At 39.9% G+C, this 18157-nt stretch overlaps 1 protein-coding gene across 5 annotated transcripts in view; it reads right to left on the reverse strand.

Annotated features, from left to right (window-relative positions):
* The window catches only part of eva1c (eva-1 homolog C (C. elegans)), a 141812-nt gene that overhangs the window by 72414 nt on the left and 51241 nt on the right, over window positions 1-18157 (reverse strand). For all 5 annotated transcript variants that reach the window (XM_048540120.2, XM_048540116.2, XM_048540119.2 and 2 more), the window contains exon 3: window positions 1480-1685. In XM_048540120.2, the coding sequence (XP_048396077.1) occupies window positions 1480-1685 (206 nt within the window). The remainder of the gene's footprint in view (window positions 1-1479; window positions 1686-18157) is intronic.

Here is an 18157-nt window from a genome sequence, read left to right on the forward strand (position 1 = left end):
TTAACTTGGAACAATATCACTGAGCCAAAATCCTGGAACTCTCTCCCCATCAATATTGTGAGTGTGTCTATCCCATTGCAATAATTCAAGAAGGTGGTTTACCTTCTCAAGGGCATTTAGGGATACATAATAAATGATGGGCTTGTCAAATGTTGCCTACATCCCATGAAAGAATTGTAAAAAAAGCACATCTACATAGGAGAATCAGAGAGATGCAGAAACTGATGTTTTATGCAGAATTGAGGTGGTACGTAACTGAACCCATTCCTTCTGTGGCTTGCATCCACAGATCCAGATTCTTTTTTTCATCCTTTGAGAGATGGTAAAATATTTGCAACTAATATATGGTATGAGCCTCATATTGACTTTGTGAGGTGAAATGCACCTTTTGTTCAATATGCATCTTACCATAACTCGAAATAATTTGAAGATCTCTATAAGGTCACCCATCAACCACTGCATCTTCAACAAAATTAGTTTTCAGGCTTGTTTTCAGATGTATTTTGTGATGTATTATCCCTGGAATATCACACTGAATCTATGCTGTATGTCAATTTCTTTTGGGATCAAATATATATGATGATACATAAATACAATTTGCTGGAGAAACTCAGAGTTAACATTTTGTGACAAGTGACCATTCTTCAGAATGTGTGTTCTCTCTGTTTTCTTTACACAGATGCTGCCAGACCTGCTGAGTTTCTCCAGCAATTTCTGTTTTTGTTTCAGATTCCAGCACTGGCTGTTCTTTGTTTTATATATTTACTTCATGATAGTTTCTCAATCAAGGGCAGAAAAATAGGTTCATAAAACACTGGACATTCATATTTTCCTAGTTAACCTGCTCAAAGATATCATTACACAACTATGGAACACGTGGGATTTGAACCCAGGCCTCCTTACTCAGAGGTAGGGACATCACCACTGTATCATTAAGCCCTAACACCGGATGCATTAATTTATTTGCAGTTGCTGCATTATTAGCTCTGGTCCTCTTGTCGGACCAGTAAAATATCTTAGTCACTTCTAAGTACTGGAATACATTCATTTTGTATTAAAGGGTACAATATTTCAGATATTTACCATGGACTAAAGAAACTGGCAATTGCCAATACAATAATCATAAAATATATTGAAGCCTAAAATTGAAACTGCATATCAGAAAGGATAATCCTAGGCCAAACCATTGTATATATACCAGATTTGTAGGGCAATCCAGAAGTTTAATTTTAAAAAATCAACAAAGCTTTGCAATTTCCTGACAAACTTTTGATGGTTTATGAATCTTGACTCAGTTGAAATGCAACTATTCTAACAGTTTTAGCAGATGCTAAAACTGCATGATCCAAGATGAGTATAATTGGGAAAAGATGACCATTATCAACATACACTAAGGACAAAGTTTCACAACTGTTGCTCTTAGTGTCATTTTATGTTTATTGTTAGAATAGTAAAAAATACATAAAATTCTTGCCGTACCTGTAAAGTGGTTGGTGCTGTACAGTTTAGATTTTCTTCCGCTCTACTTCTGGGTTGTAAACCAGGGCACAAGAGGGAACTTGGCACCTTACGTCCATAGAATGCTGACTGTATACTTATTGTTGTACCTCGAGGGCAATATAGGTTTAGGTGGGCACCATCACAAGCTTGCTCTGTATGACGACGCAAAACTTTGGATAAGTAATCTATAGGAACAGGAGAAACATATGGAGTACATAAAAAGAAGCTCTCCGGGAAGAGTTTTTTTTCGAAAAACCTGCGGTGGTTTGCTTGCTGAGCTGGCTCACTGTTTCGCAGACTTTTCGTTACCCTGCTGGGTAACATCATCAGTGCAGCCTCTGCTGAAGGGCTGTTGTGCTTTCCCACAAGGTATTTAAACTCCAGAGGTATTTTTTTTTTGTTTTGGCATAGTTCCGAGTGGTCGTCCTCAAAGTAAAGGAGCCATTAGGAGGTAGTGACCATAATATGATAAGTTTTAATCTGCAATTTGAGAGGGAGAAGGGAGAATCGGAAGTGTCAGTATTGCAGTTGAACAAAGGGAACTATGGAGCTATGAGGGAGGAGCTAGCCAAAGTTCAGTGGTACAATACCCTATCAGGGATGGCAGTGGAACAACAATGGCAGGTATTTCTGGATATAATGCAGAAGGTGCAGGATCAGTTCATACCAAAGAGGAAGAAAGATCCTAAGGGGTGGCGGGGGCAGCCGTGGCTGACGAGGGAAGTTAAGGACTGTATAAAAATAAAAGAGAAGTATAGCAAAGCAAAGATGAGTGGGAAGCCGAAGGACTGGGAAGCTTTTAAAGAGCAACAGCGGATAACTAAGAAGGCAATACACAGAGAAAAAATGAGCTATGAAGGAAAACTGGCCAAAAATATAAAGAAGGATAGTAAAAGCTTTTTTAGGTATGTGAAAAGAAAAAAAATGGTTACGACTAAAATTGGGCTCTTGAAGTCAGAAACGAGTGAATTTATTATGGGGAACAAGGAAATGGCAGATGGGTTGAATAGGTACTTTGGATCTGTCTACACTAGGGAAGACACAAGCAATCTCCCAGATGCAGTAGTGGCTGAAGGACCGAGGGTAATGGACGAACTAAAGGGTATTTATATTAGGCAGGAAATGGTGTTGGATAGACTGTTAGGTCTGAAGGCTGATAAGTCCCCGGGACCTGATGGTTTGCATCCCAGGGTACTTAAGGAGGTGGCTCTAGAAATTGTGGACGCATCGGTAATTATTTTCCAAGGTTCTATAGATTCAGGATCAGTTCCTGCAGATTGGAGGATGGCAAATGTTGTCCCACTTTTCAAGAAAGGAGGGAGAGAGAAAACAGGAAATTGCAGACTGGTTAGCCTGACGTCAGTGGTGGGAAAGATGCTGGAGTCAATTATAAAAGATGAAATTACGACTCATTTGGATAGCAGTAACAGAATAGGTCAGAGTCAGCATGGATTTATGAAGGGGAAATCGTGCTTGACTAATCTTCTGGAATTTTTTGAGGATCTATCTATGAAGATGGATAAGGGAGAGCCAGTGGGTGTAGTGTACCTAGACTTTCAGAAAGCCTTTGATAAAGTCCTGCATAGGAGGTTGGTGAACAAACTTAGGGCACATGGTACTGGGGACAAAATACTGAGTTGGATTGAAAATTGGCTGGCTGACAGGAAGCAAAGAGTAGTGATAAACGGGTCACTTTCGGAAAGGCAGGCAGTGACCAGTGGGGTACCATAAGGTTCGGTGCTGGGACCGCAGCTGTTTACGATATATATTAATGATATAGACGAAGGCATTAGAAGTAATATTAGCAAATTTGCTGATGACACAAAGTTGGGTGGCAGTGTGAAATGTGAGGAGGATGTTATTAGAATACAGGGTGACTTGGACAGGCTAGGTGAGTGGACGGATGCATGGCAGATGCAGTTTAATGTGGATAAATGTGTGGTTTTACACTTTGGTGGCAAGAACAGGAAGGCAGATTACTATCTCAATGGAGTCAAGTTAGGTAAAGGGGAAGCACAACGAGATCTGGGTGTTCTTGTACATCAGTCAATGAAAGCAAGCATGCAGGTACAGCACTACTGAAGAAAGCTAATAGCATGCTGGCCTTCATCACAAGAGGAATTGAGTATAGGAGCAAAGAGGTCCTTCTGCAGCTGTACAGGGCCCTGGTGAGACGGCACCTGGAGTCTTGTGTGCAGTTTTGGTCTCCCAATTTGAGGAAGGACATTCTTGCTATTGAGGGAGTGCAGCGTAGACTGACAAGGTCAATTCCTGGAATGGCGGGACTATCAAATGTTGAAAGATTGGAGCGACTGGGCTTGTATACTCTTGAGTTTAGAAGGATGAGAGGGGATCTGATTGAGACGTATAAGGTTATTAAGGGATTGGATACTGTGGAGGCAGGAAGCATGTTTCCGTGATGGGTGAGTCCAGGACCAGAGGACACAGTTTAAAAATAAGGGGTAGGCCAATTAGAACAGAGTTGAGGAGAAACTTCTTCACCCAGAGAGTGGTGGATATATGGAATGCTCTGCCCCAGAAGGCAGTGGAGGCCAACTCTCTGGATGCTTTCAAGAAAGAGATAGACAGAGCTCTTAAAGATAGTGGAATCAAGGGTTATGGGGATAAGGCAGGAACAGGATACTGATTGTGGATGATCAGCCATGATCATAATGAATGGTGGTGCTGGTTCAAAGGGCCGAATGGCCTACTCCAGCACCTATTGTCTATTGTGGTACCTCTACCAAGTATCTAAGGGCAATGGATACCCAAACAGTTGGGTCTGACGATGCCTATCATACAAACAACAACAGGAAGATACAGTATTCCCTGACACACTTGTCACGTTACCATACATAATGGGCATATCCAAACTGACCACAAGACTCCTACGACCATTGGGCATCAGAGTAGCACACAAACCTACATCAACCCCACGCCAACTGCTAACTCAAACCAAAGACCCCTTACCCACTATGGACTGAACCAACATAATATATAAGATCCCATGCAAAGACTGTGACAAACATTACATTGAACAGACAGGAAGGAAACTGGTCACAAGGATACATGAACACCAACGAGCAACAAAAAGACTTGACCAGTACTCACTCGTCTCCATTCACTTGGATAAGGAGAACCATCAGTTGATTGGGACAACATCAAGATCCTAGGGCAGGCCAAACAGAGACCAGCACGGGAATTTCTAAAAGCTTCATTCTTCACCAAGAAGGCCATCAACAAACATGTAGAATTAGACCCTTTGTATACACCACTGCGATATACAACCAGAATGAGGTAACCAATTCCAACAGACCCCATAGTTTAAATACCAGACAGGAAAACACAACAGCACTTCGTTGGAGGCTACACTGATGATGTTACGCAGCATGTTAATAACGTGTCAGTGAACTAGCAAACCAGCTCGGCTGGTGAACCAATAAGACCATAAGACATAGGCGTGGAAGTAAGGCCATTCGGCCCGAGTCCACTCTGCCATTTAATCATGGCTGATACGCATTTCAACTCCACTTCCCTGCACTCTCCCCATAGCCCTTAATTACTTGTGAGATCAAGAATTTATCAATCTCTGCCTTGAAGGCATTTAACATCCTGACCTCCACTGCGCTCTGTGGCAATGAATTCCACAGGCCCACCACTCTCTGGCTGAAGAAACGTCTCCTCATTTCCGTTTTAAATTTACCCCCTCTAATTCTAAGGCTGTGCCCACAGGTCCTAGTCTCCCCGCCTAACGGAAACAACTTCCCAGCGTCCACCCTTTCTAAGCCATACATTATCTTGTAAATTTCTATTCGATCTTCCCTCAACCTTCTAAACTCTAATGAATACAATTCCAGGATCCTCAGCCGTTCATTGTACATTAAACCTACCATTCCAGGGATCATCCATGTGAATCTCCACTGGACACACTCCAGCGCCAGTATGTCCTTCCTGAGGTGTGGGGCCCAAAATTGGGCACAGTATTCTAAATGGATTCTAAACCAACCAAAGCATCCATGAAACGAGCTACAAATCTAGTCAAGAACTTTAGAAAAACCTGTTAACCTATTGGAAGAACATAGAAGAAACCAAAAGGAAACCAGAAAGTTGAGGTTAACTTGCACACTGTGGAAATCAACAGCATGTGTGTGGCCTCACTGACATATTTACCACCAAGAAACCAATTTGGTCTAGTTTGGTGTAGTAGGGCCAGAACTACTAGAGGAGAGGCTGAAGGACTAACTAAATCTGAGTCCAAACTGGTAGGGAAGGTTCCATCCCAGTGGATGGAGTGGATCCTGGAATTGTTTATGGTAGGGAGAAGTGTTCCACTCCAGTTGTAGAGGTTAGTAAATGGGGTTAAGGGTCACGTGAGAACTAGTGCCTTGGGGGCTGCCAGCTGGAGGCCTGAGTGGAGTGTGAGTGGTTGTATATTTAAGGCCATGGGGTGAGAGTTTCGATGGGGCTTGTGTGAATGCAGAGAATGGTACTTAAATTCCTAGATCTAACTTCACTTTCTCCAATCCCCTGGTTTTCCAAGGCTCAGGAAACTTGGGCATCTGGAGTTGGAAATAGGCGCACAGCTTTATCTTTTAAAAATGATAGTGCTCATGGCCTCCCTTCAAACCAGAAATGGAGAGTGATGGTGGTTAGTTGGAGCTAGAATTCAGATATTTTACAATTTTAAATTCTCACCTGTTCTAAACCATTCATTTTTGGGGGTTATTTTCCCTCTGTACCACATAAAAACACAAGCAACCAGTGCTAACCACTTCACTGAGCTTTGATATAATGTAACTACTGTATCATAATACCAATAAATAGGCCATATACTAGCAAAACAATAGCAGTAGTTATCTTTGGTTTCATGCACATGTGAGTAGTATCATATTACCAATCCTCTTGTTTAGGAGTAATTTAACTGACAGGCTAATAGTGAGAACGTTAGTAAGGCAGTCAGATACTGAGATATTCTATTTACAGTGGTCTTTTCATCCATTTAATTAATGTGCCCATTCATCAACATTATCATGGCAAAATCAAGTCTTGTGTTTAGCCCCAAGACTAACAGCCAGAAACTCTGGTTACAATAAATCCTTGGTAATCAATTAAGGAAAAATTAATTAGTGTTAAGGCACGAGAATACATGATAAATCATCCCAATTCAATCTACTGAACAGTTTGCAAAAAAACCTGTAATGACAGAATGCCGATAAAAGACTATCATGGCATAACGTAGAACCTGCAATGTACACATTAATATTTTCTAATTAAGTCTGGGTCCATATCTCACTGTTGTTATTCATAAACCTTTGGAAATCAGTCATTTTTTGGAGAAAAGAATGAGTTAGTTCATATGAAATAATGGCACGACGTTAATTTGGACAACAGGACATGAATAGAGAGACCTAATGGTGTGCACATATGCATATTTTTGAAGAAGGTAGAGCTAGGTGACAAGGCTGAAAAGAAATCGTATGTGCCTTGTAAACAGAGTATGATACTAAGGTCTAGGCGATACAGTAAAGCTTAATAAATCACTACCATGCTATCAGCTCTTACATGGGTAAGTGTCAGTTGACAGTGTGGGATGGGGTTTGGGATTGCAGGAAATTCAGACATCAAAAAAGTGCAGGCAAGTTGAGAAGTTGGCAGGAACCCATCAGCTTCCGTACTTAATTTGATGAATATATGAGTGAAAGGAAATCCCCATGGGATAGATGAATCTGTTATTAACATTTGCAATAAAAACAATTAGCTGCACCTCTCATCATAGATTCTGGCACTAACTGTCAGACCTAGTTTCCTGGATATACAGGGATTTGCCAGATTAAACCATGTGCAAGGACAGCAGGAACTGATGGGGCTAGGCACTTGATGGGCTGGAATGTCTATTGCTACAGAGATATAACAGTCAATTCTTAGCCCTTTTGCTTATAAGAATTTTCCTTTTAATTCCTCATGGTTACCCCAATGGTTTCAGCAAAGCAAGAGACAGGCTTTTCATAATCTATGAGTGTAATGTGAGAAAATATGAACTTTTTTCCTTTTGCAAAATCAATGGGAACCCATTATAAACAGAAAAAGATTGCAGAACTTTGTAAAACAGTGTTACCGCAGAGTCCTGGTACATGAATCACAAAAGGCTGATATACAGGTACAATAAGTGATTTGGAAAGCAAGTAGAATGTTGCCATTTATTTAAAGAGAAATCCATTACAAAAATAGAAACGTTTTACTATAGCTGTACAGGACATTGGCAAGACCACATTTGAAACGCTGTGCAGAGATTTTGGTCTCCATACTTAACTAAGAACACAATTGTATTTGAAGCAGTTCGGGGAAGGTTCACTCAATTGATTCATGGGAGTACAATGTCTATCTGATGAGGTAAGGTGGCCTGTATCCATTGGAGTTTAGAAAAATGAGAGATGAACTTGACAACTTGACAAGATGGATGCTGAGAGGATGTTTTCCCTTAAAAGAAATACCAGATTTTGAGGACACAGTTCAAAAGTAAGGAATTTTCATGAGCATGAGGAGTAATCTTTTCTCTCAGAAGTTCACTGTTAAATGGAATTGTCTTGCTTAGAAAGCAGTTGACGTAGCTATTGATTATTTTTAAGGCTAAGTTAGATAGATTCTTAATTAACAAGGGAGTCAGTGGTTATATGGGGTAGACTTGAAGCCAGGCTTTATTGAAATCCAAATATATTACATCCAATGTTATATTCTTATGATGTTATTTTGGGTCGCCCTCAAAGAAATACAAGTAAATTGGACTAGCAAAACTTTTCAAGTCCTAAATTGGGTATCTTGTAAGATTTTATTTCTGCAATTAATCTCATTCCTAAAAAAAGGTTTCCATAATTTCACCTAGAATGGGCAAACACCTGCAAGAATCTGCAGTTTTCCACGGATAAATTTGCTCACTTTTCTGATAAATATAGAAGTAAAAGCTATCATGCTCCAGTGTCTGGTCACTCTATAATGTTCAGCATTTTCTAGCAAATGTATCTGAGTTCCTGTAATTTCCTCCTCTGGCTCCGTATGCTTTCGCTAATGCAACTGATCTGGTCTGTGAGATTTCAGTACATTAGAACTAGAATTAAGTTTTATTGTCACATATACTCAAGTACAACTGTAAAGGAGTACAATGAAAGTATACAATGTCACCATACACAGTGCCAACACAGGCACAAAGTAATTAGTTACAAATCTTCAGTACTAAAATAGATTAGGTACAAAAATAGAGAAACAAAGAAAACAGTTAAAAATTCTATATTACAGCGCTTTCACAGTCCTTCTACGGCCTGCAGTCATGTTTCATGGTAGTCGTAATATGAATAACTTTAAGATCCTTCTTTAATAATTCACATCCTCCTTTTCAGATCAGTTAGGTTAATAACTCCCACTTGGTAAAAAGTGAAGCAAAAGGCACATCTAATGCCTTCACAGCCTACATAGCACCATTTGGCACGTGATTACCTAGTATCTGCTGTCTTTTTCAATTTAGACAAGTCAACTTTTTATTATTAATCCTCACTGCTTTTGTCATATTCATGGTTGGTTTTTAATCTATTTTCAAAGGTTTCCAGATCTTTTCAACCACAATCAAGGAAGTTTCTGAAGAAAGGTCTGAGCCCGAAACATCAGCCTTCCTGCTCCTCTGATGCTGCTTGGCCTGCTGTGTTCATCCAGCTCCACACTTTGTTATCTCAGATTCTCCAGCATCTGCAGTTCCTACTATAAAGGAAATACTTATGCTGTTTTTCCAGGATGCCCTTAGTTCTTCCATCAAAGTTACTACAAATGAACAGGAAAATGCTCATGGAAATTCATCCTAATTACACTTTAACAATTTTGGCTTACATAACAAGTGGAACTTATTTTCAAATTTAGAATTATATAAGACTATAATTTTCATCTGGTAATTCTTGCCTGGTTAGCTAATTGTTAACTTTGAAGCATAATAATCTAGTCACCATACAGTAGCAGCCCAGAGTACATTTTGAACATAATATTGTGAAAGTCCAAGACGATAGGAAAAACAGTAAGATAACAAGCACAGTATAATTAATCAAACAGTGCTTATAGTCATTAAAATAACAGCAGTAAGGTCTAATGGAATCTGCCTTTGAAACCTGGCAAGTGCCTGACGATGAAAGTTTAAAAATATCGCTCCAAGATTAAAATATATATATCCCAATCATACTAGTTAATAGATATATACTGGCTCACATTAGCATGCTCACATCACATAGGAGGAATCCATGGCATTTCACTTCAGATAACAAAGTCCAGCAGGCATGTTTCAGTGCTTTGCCATGCTGCTTATTCATTATTATTTATCTTAAAGTAAGAAATATACACTGACAAAACTGAAACATTCTGAAATTCTAACATTGCAGGTCCACAATGGCAAGTTAGCCAAGGCTGAGGTATAATCATGAATAGTGCACATGTTCAAACAAACAGTTCTGAGCCACCTGGGACAACTGGTAGTACATTCTTCCTGAAGCATAAATCTCATAATGATACTATAATAGATCATGATCAAAGGAAGTTAAACTTGGTGAGATCTGATAGAAACATCACCAGCCTATGCTGCTTGATATGGAATCATAGAGTGATTTCAGCACAGAAAGAGGCCATTCAGTCTATTGAATCCATAGCTGCTGTCTGCAACAGGAACTCAGCTGGTCTAAATACAAACTGGAAGAACTGCATATGCTGAAAATCAGAAACAAAAACAGAAATTGCTGGAAAAATTCATCAGGTTTTGCAGCATCTCTGGACAGAAATTAGAGTTAACATTTCAGGTCCAGCAACCCATCCTCAGAACTCAGGTAATCTCATGCCCTTACCTTTTTCTGATAGCCCAGGAAGTTTTTTTTTCTGCTCAGGTAATTTCCCTGATTCCGTTTTGAAAGCCAGAATTGAGTCTGCTTCCACCACACACTCAGGCAGTGTATTAAAAATAATAACCATTAGTTAAGAGGTTCTTCATGTTTTCTTTGATTTTTGTCATTCGTTTTAAACTAGCACTCTTTGTCCTTTGTCCAGTACTTTAAGACACTACTGCTAGCTATATATTGAAGTCCTGCTCTGGAGTATCTCTAGGTGTCTGCATGTAAACTGCCTTTGAGGCTACTTTTCCTTAACTCCTCTGATGCTGCCTGGCGTGCTGTGTTGCTCCAGCTCCACACTGTGTTATCTCTGACTCCACCATTGGCAGTTCTTACTATCTCGATCTGTTTGGAATTGGCTGAAATGTGATTGGAGGATGAAATTCCAGTGATATTTTGGATCTGGAAGGGCAACAGGTAGAAATCCTAGCTGAATCCAGTACAAAATCCAGACTGGGAGGCTGGAAAAATAAAGCTGGAGTGTTTATTGATAAACAAACATGGCTGCAGTTGTGAACAGATGGCATCTGTGTCAGCTGCAAAATTTAAAAAGGGTCTGCAACTATTTATTGAAGTCATTGGGAATGTCAGAAACAAATCTATATATCTCAAATCTGCTGCTAAAGAAAATTAAGATAACAAAAGCAATTCCGCAGCAAAAGAGATTTTATTTGAAAATTATTTTAAATTATTTTAATTGCGGAAAGAGTTAAAATACACCATTCTGTCAATGTGAGAAGGCACAAATCACCCCAATAAGAAGGGGATAGGGTACAAGCCTTCCATTTTGTTCATAGAGGTTAGAAACTTTCCAAAAAGAAGCAAAAACGGCAGGAATTCTCTATTCTAATTCTTAGAAAAGGGAGTAAAAGCCCTTCACAGAATTTATAATCTTTGAAATTTGAGAATAATTTCAAAGTTTTATTAGATGGATATTGAAAAATTATAGCATTTTGAAGCTGTAAACAATTTTCTAAAATAAAAGTATTTTAACAAGATTAGCGGCTGAGTCTAGGAAGCTTGAACCAGTGGAAATCACTTATTTCGGAGACGAAAATTTCTTTCACACAACCAGGAGTGAGAAGCCACAGGTTCCACTGGTTTACAGGAAATGCTGTCCATCCCTGATATCACGATGGAATCCTGAGAGGATAATTGTCAAGAAGACTTGAGATGAATACCAAATAATGCTTTTAAAATTAAGCAGGACAGTCAGCTTGAAATCATTGATGAATTTTTAATTGAACCAGCACTAAGAGTACAGGAATCAGCTATATTCAGCAGGAACACTGAAGCTAATATTGCGATGTAACAATTGTGATTCATCTAGAGTTAATATCAATTATTTTAGAGGACATACTAGTGGCATGTACATTTTGGTTTATTTTGGAAGGGATTTACTGCAGTTTAACCTTTGAACTGTGGAACTTGAGCTTGTTCGGCTGAAAGCTAGTTATATGAAATAATGAAAACTGTCATTGTGGCTACAGCTGAGATTACAGCCTGTTTAAAGTGTGGGAGATATAGTAAATATAACTGATGTATGAAGAAGCAAATTGTAATGCCAGCATCATCTGTACGATAAAATCTGCCTGGCATACAAAATCAAAACTACTTTGTAATTTGAAACAACAGAAATTACATTTGCTTTGGACCAAAAGCAATATACAGCTAATGGTGAATGAATACACTTGAATCTGGGTTTTGAGACAAATGGATCCAGTAAAAATTCAGCTTTCATTAAACAGCTGGCCCTCTCAGCTCTGAGCTTCTAAAGGTCAGCAGCCTTCCATCACCAGGGAGCTACGGGGATAGCACATTAGTGGGCAAAAGTAGACAAAAAATCTCAAACATAACTCTATTACTGATTCATAGAGAAAGATAATATTTGACATCAATGTCAATTAGAAATTCAAAACTTTGTCTGTAATGTGATCCCGTAGTGGATAAACAGCAGGCAGTGAGGAAAGCTAATGGCATGCTGGCCCTCATAGCTATCGAAATCGACTATCAGAGTAAGGATGTCTTGTTGCAGTTATACAGGGCCTCGGTGAGGCCACATTTTGAGTATTGTGTGCAGTTTTGTACTCCTGGTCTGAGGAAGGGCATTCTTGCTATTGAGGGAGTCTAAAGAATGTTCCCCAGACTGATTCTCGGGATGGCAAAACTGACATATGAGGAAAGGTTAGATTGGCTTGCCTTGTGCTTGCTGGAATTTAGAAAAATGAGGTGGGGGAGGGATCTCATAGAAACATATAAAATCCTGATGCGAATAGACAAGCTAGATGCAGGAAGAATGTTTCTGATGTTTTGGAATTCTGGAACAAGGGGTCACAATCTAAGAATAAGGCGTAAGCCATTTAGGATTGAGATGAGAGTTGTGAACCTGTGGAATTCCGTCCCATGGGAAGCTGTTAGGGCAAGTTCATTAGATATATTCAAGAGGGAGCTGGATGTGGCCCTTGCAGATAAAGGGATCAAGAGGTATAGAGAGACAGTGGGAATGGGATCGTGAAATTGCATGATCAGCCATTATCATACTGAATGGTGGTACAGGGTGAAGGGATGAATGGTCTACTCCTGCATCTATTTTCTATGCTTCTATGTTGCTAAACAGGTGTTAACGTGAAACACCAGTTGTGTTCAAAGATTGAAAGTACTTTAATATGGGTTTGGCTGGTAAAGATGGTGTAGTGGTTAGTTTGAGGTTGGGAGGAAGCAATTAATTAGCTGCAGCATTGATTATTCAACTAGCAGCAAGGAACTCAAGCTGCAGGCGAACACTGTTACTTCTGTTGTTGTGGTCTTCATCATCAAATTGCATGAGACCTTCTGGCTATGAAGCCTCAACTTAAATCCCCATTTCACAGCAAATTTGTGTAAAATGCAGCCGAAAACTAAAACATAGGATGTTCTTGAAAGGTAACACTGCCTGATATCTATCAAGCCAGTCCATGGTTTGGTGATATAAGAAGTTGGTCAAGGATGTCTCAAATCGTCCACAGTTCAAGTTCTAACATCTTGCAGCCAGTGAGCAGACGTTGCATAGATATTGTCATGAGCCAGGCATAATCAGAATGCTTTTTGCCTGCAAACAGCCTGCCTCTGTGTTTTCAAGTGTTTATATGTGCAGTATGTACAGAAGGGAGCAGGGGCAATGGTGATGGAGGCACATGAGGAAGATTAATGCATTATCATAACACCAATAAACCAATACAGAACTTATTTAATTGTGCTTACATACAGTTGAATTTTGAGGGTGTGGAAGTCCATTGCAATTATGATTTCCTTTAGTGGTTGGAAGATTTTTAAGTTTAATAAAAGCATAAATACGTCATTTCCAAGATCAAATGTTTTAAAATATATCCAGCTAGACAAAGCAGATTCCAATGACCTGAGTGCTTTGCGGGTGAGTGGTTCCTTGAACGGCACTCCCCACTGCCATTTCCGGCCTGTGCCACAGTAATGCTCAAGCCCAATGTTGAGCATAACTTCCAATTTTCCTAATGAACATGACACTGCATTCTCTGAACTCCATATGACCCTGATTTTAATACTTTAAAGAGATTCCTGTATGTTTTGGGTGGTCAGCTGCCTTATTCTTCTGAAGGTCTTCATCAAAACACCAATGTTACAGAACTATGCTGAGCAGAGACAGTTAGAATTGACGCCATCAAGAGCTTTTATATATGTAAATACACGATGGGAAATATGGAAAAACCAATATACTTATTGAAAGTAGTTAAACGTTTGTCAAAAACCTTATCTCTGTGCAGATGAGGTAGAATATAAATGAAACTGGAGACGCACTTTTAATGGGCTAACCATTGTGTGAAAATACTACACTCAAAAATTTTACACAAACACTTCAGCTGGTGATTCGTCAAAGGAGATTAAATGCTAGTCATGTAAAATATGGGTATTTTACTGTTTGGGATGTTCCCTTCCAAAAACTCTCTTTAAAGTTCCTTTACCTAGGCATATTGTTTAATAGTTCACAATGAGTTCCCTTTGGTTGTAATTTCTCAGATCAAATCATCCCTTTGTAGGAAAATAACATTAAAGAGATGGATTTTTCCAATGTATTATGTTACAATGATGACTGTTATAATTTGAGAAGCTTCTTGGAACAGAACAAGCAATAATTCGCTTTAGGCCAGCCTTAAAACAAAAATGAACTGCATTAAATATGTCGCCTTAATTGCCGTAATGTACTGCAACCGATACTATCTATCCCCATTAATATTGTTTCATGAATGCTTAAACGTAATGCCTGCACCACAAAGCAACAGAGACAACAGTTGCGCTCATGCATGATAACAGATTAGCAAGATTAAACTGTCATTATTAAGTAAAGCCTAGTTAGATGCACACCTGGTCAAGGTATAGTGTTATTCTGATCCAAGCAACATCTCAAATTTTCTAACGTGAAAATTAACTTCCCTTTATTTGAAATAAAGGTGAGGCTCCAACCTGAAAATGAGTTGGGTACCCAAAAGTGGTTTTAGGTGAGTGCTGCAGACATTCCGCGTGCTTTACAACCATTTTAGCATGAATTAGAATATGAATGTTTGGCATAACTTATTTTTGGATTTGCTGTTAAATTATTCCAGCCTTATCGAAAAATAATGTGACATTTCTGAAATAATATTTCAATTATGTACAATTAAAAGAATTAAAAGCAAAGCAACTTTGTTGGTGATGGGCCCTGACTGAAAAATGAAATCCCAGCTGTAAATTTTGAAGTAAGTCATCAGCTTTTTTTTTCACCTTCTATTAATAGGTTATTCAATTATTCCTGTTGACAATTTAATCATTCTTACCAGAGGCTACAATCAATTCAAAAGGATTTGAGGACGCTTTACTTCAATATGATTAAAGTTACTTCTGTGAAATTTCCTAAGCATTGTCAAGGGCCAGAGTCAAAAGTGTTATTGATAATGCATTCATATTTGAATGTATCAATACTCCTTTCAAAATATAAAAAAGCTCTGAGCATGTTGTTATAATCCAAAAGCATACAGAGTATATAGAATGTAACAGGAGGTTAAGGTCAAGTTACTAGAACAGTTACTTTGTAATGTTAACTAGTCTATACTTAATTTTCTCCATGTGACACATGCATACTTTACTACATAATTCATGCATGTCAAGAATTTTATTTCGTTTTTTTAATATGGCATGCCATATAGCTGAAAGAAACAGACAATCCAATGGCGAGGTTGCAGTTTCTGCAGCCTAGTTTGGAGTAATATGTCGGGATCATGTGAAATCCTAAAGGGTTTGCCCAAGAAAAGGAAGAAAATCCAATCGACAATTTTCCTGCATCTGGGACCCTCCAAAAATGTCACTTAAAGTTCGTGACTTCAGGGGATTCCAAACTTTTTTAAAAAATTCATTTGTGGGATGTCGCCATCACTGGCTGGCCAGCATTTATTGCTCATCCCTAGTTGCCCTTGAGAAGGTGTTGCTGAGCTGCCTTTTTGAACTGCTGCAGTCCACTTGTTGTGGGTTGACTCACGATGCCATTAGGGAGGAAATTCCAGGATTTTGACTCAGCAACTATGAAGGAATGGCGATATATTTCCAAGTCATAATGGTGAGTGGCTTAGAGAGGAATTTGAGATTAAGGTGTACCCATGTATCTGTTGCCCTTGTCCATTGAATGCCAAGACATAGCTCCTTTCATCCTGGAGACCAGTTACTAGTGGTGTACCGCAAGGGTCGGTGTTGGGTCCACTGCTGTTTGTCATTTTTATAAATGACCTGGATGAGGGCGTAGAAGGATGAGTTCGTGAATTTGCAGACGATACTAAGGTTGGTGGAGTTGTGGATAGTGACGAAGGATGCTGTAGGTTGCAGAGAGACATAGATAAGCTGCAGAGCTGGGCTGAGAGGTGGCAAATGGAGTTTAATGCAGACAAGTGTGAGGTGATGCACTTTGGTAGGAGTAACCAGAAGGTGAAGCACAGGGCTAATGGTAAGATTCTTAGCGGTGTAGATGAGCAGAGAGATCTCAGTGTCCATGTACACAGATCCTTGAAAGTTGCCACCCAGGTTGACAGGGCTGTTAAGAAGGCATACAGTGTTTCAGCTTTTATTAATAGAGGGATCGAGTTCCGGAACCAAGAGGTTATGCTGCAGCTGTACAAAACTCTGGTGCGGCCACACTTGGAGTATTGTGTACAGTTCTGGTCACCGCATTATAAGAAGAATGTGGAAGCTTTGGAAAGGGTGCAGAGGAGATTTACTAGGATGTTGCCTGGTATGGAGGGAAGGTCTAACGAGGAAAGGCTGAGGGACTTGAGGCTGTTTTCATTAGAGAGAAGAAGGTTGAGAGGTGACTGAATTGAAACATATAAAATAATCAGAGGGTTAGATAGGGTGGATAGGGAGAGCCTTTTTCCTAGGATGGTGACGGCGAGCACGAGGGGGCATAGCTTTAAATTGAGGGGTGAAAGATATAGGACAGATGTCAGAGGTAGTTTCTTTACTCAGAGAGTAGTCAGGGAATGGAACGCTTTGCCTGTAACGGTAGTAGATTCACCAACTTTAGGTACATTTAAGTCGTAATTGGATAAGCGTATGGATGCACATGGAAGAGTGTAGGTTAGATGGGCTTGAGATCGGTATGACAGGTCGGCACAACATCGAGGGCCGAAGGGCCTGTACTGTGCTGTAATGTTCTATGTTCTATGCTAAATTAGCTCTTATTGGTGATGGTCATTTCCTGGCATTTGTTAGGCACAAATATTACTTGCCATTTGTCAGCACAAGCCTGGATATTGTCCAGAACTTGTTGCATTTGAACATGGGCTGCTTCAGTATCTGAGGAATTGGGAATGGTGCTGAACATTGTGCAATCATTGACAAACATCTCTGCTTCTGACTTTATGATGGAGAGAAAGTTATTGATGAAGAATTTGAAGATGGTTGGGCCTAGGACACCATCCTGAGGAACTCTTTTAGAGATGTCCTAGAGCTGAGATGACTGACCTCCAACAACCACGACTATCTTCCTATATGCCAGATATGACTCCAACTAGTGGAGAGTTTTCCCCCAATACCTATTGATTCCACTTCTGTGAGGGGTCCTTGGTACCACACTGTCACCGACAGCCTTGTCAAAGGCTGTTACTCTCAGCTCACCTCTGGAATCCATGTTTGAACCAAGGCTGTAATGAGGTCAGGAGATGAGTAGCCCTAGCGGAACCCAAACTGGGCATCACTGAGCAGATTATTGATGAGAAGTTGCAGCTTGATAGCACTGTTGATGGCACTTTCCATCACTTTTCTGATGAAAAATGATTTAAGCTCAATAGCTTGCCAGGAAAAATTAGAGGATTAGAAACCTGCTTGAACTCTTGGGGAAATGTGAGCCTGAAACCTCAACTCACCACTGATCCTACCAACCAGATTTACCAAAGCCTGACATCCCTATATCTGATACCTATACCCCCACGGAACAAAAGGTCTTCCTGGCCGTACTACCCACATCTCCATCCTAACCTAATGATCATCAGCATTGGGCCCAACAAATCGCTCATTCTGGACTGGACAGTCACTCCCTTGCCAGATGTGATACAACCATCAGTGAATCCAAGACACCAACAGTCATCAGCCTCACCCGACACTGCTCCCCCTGACAGCCCTGGCCTGCTGAATCTGATAACCCACAGCAGACCCGTGGACTCTAACCCAAAAGCAATGCACCTTGCTGAACCCACACTCATCCATGTATATGTACC

The sequence above is a fragment of the Stegostoma tigrinum genome, chromosome 12 (genome assembly GCF_030684315.1).
Source record: "Stegostoma tigrinum isolate sSteTig4 chromosome 12, sSteTig4.hap1, whole genome shotgun sequence".
NCBI classification, from domain to species: domain Eukaryota; kingdom Metazoa; phylum Chordata; class Chondrichthyes; order Orectolobiformes; family Stegostomatidae; genus Stegostoma; species Stegostoma tigrinum.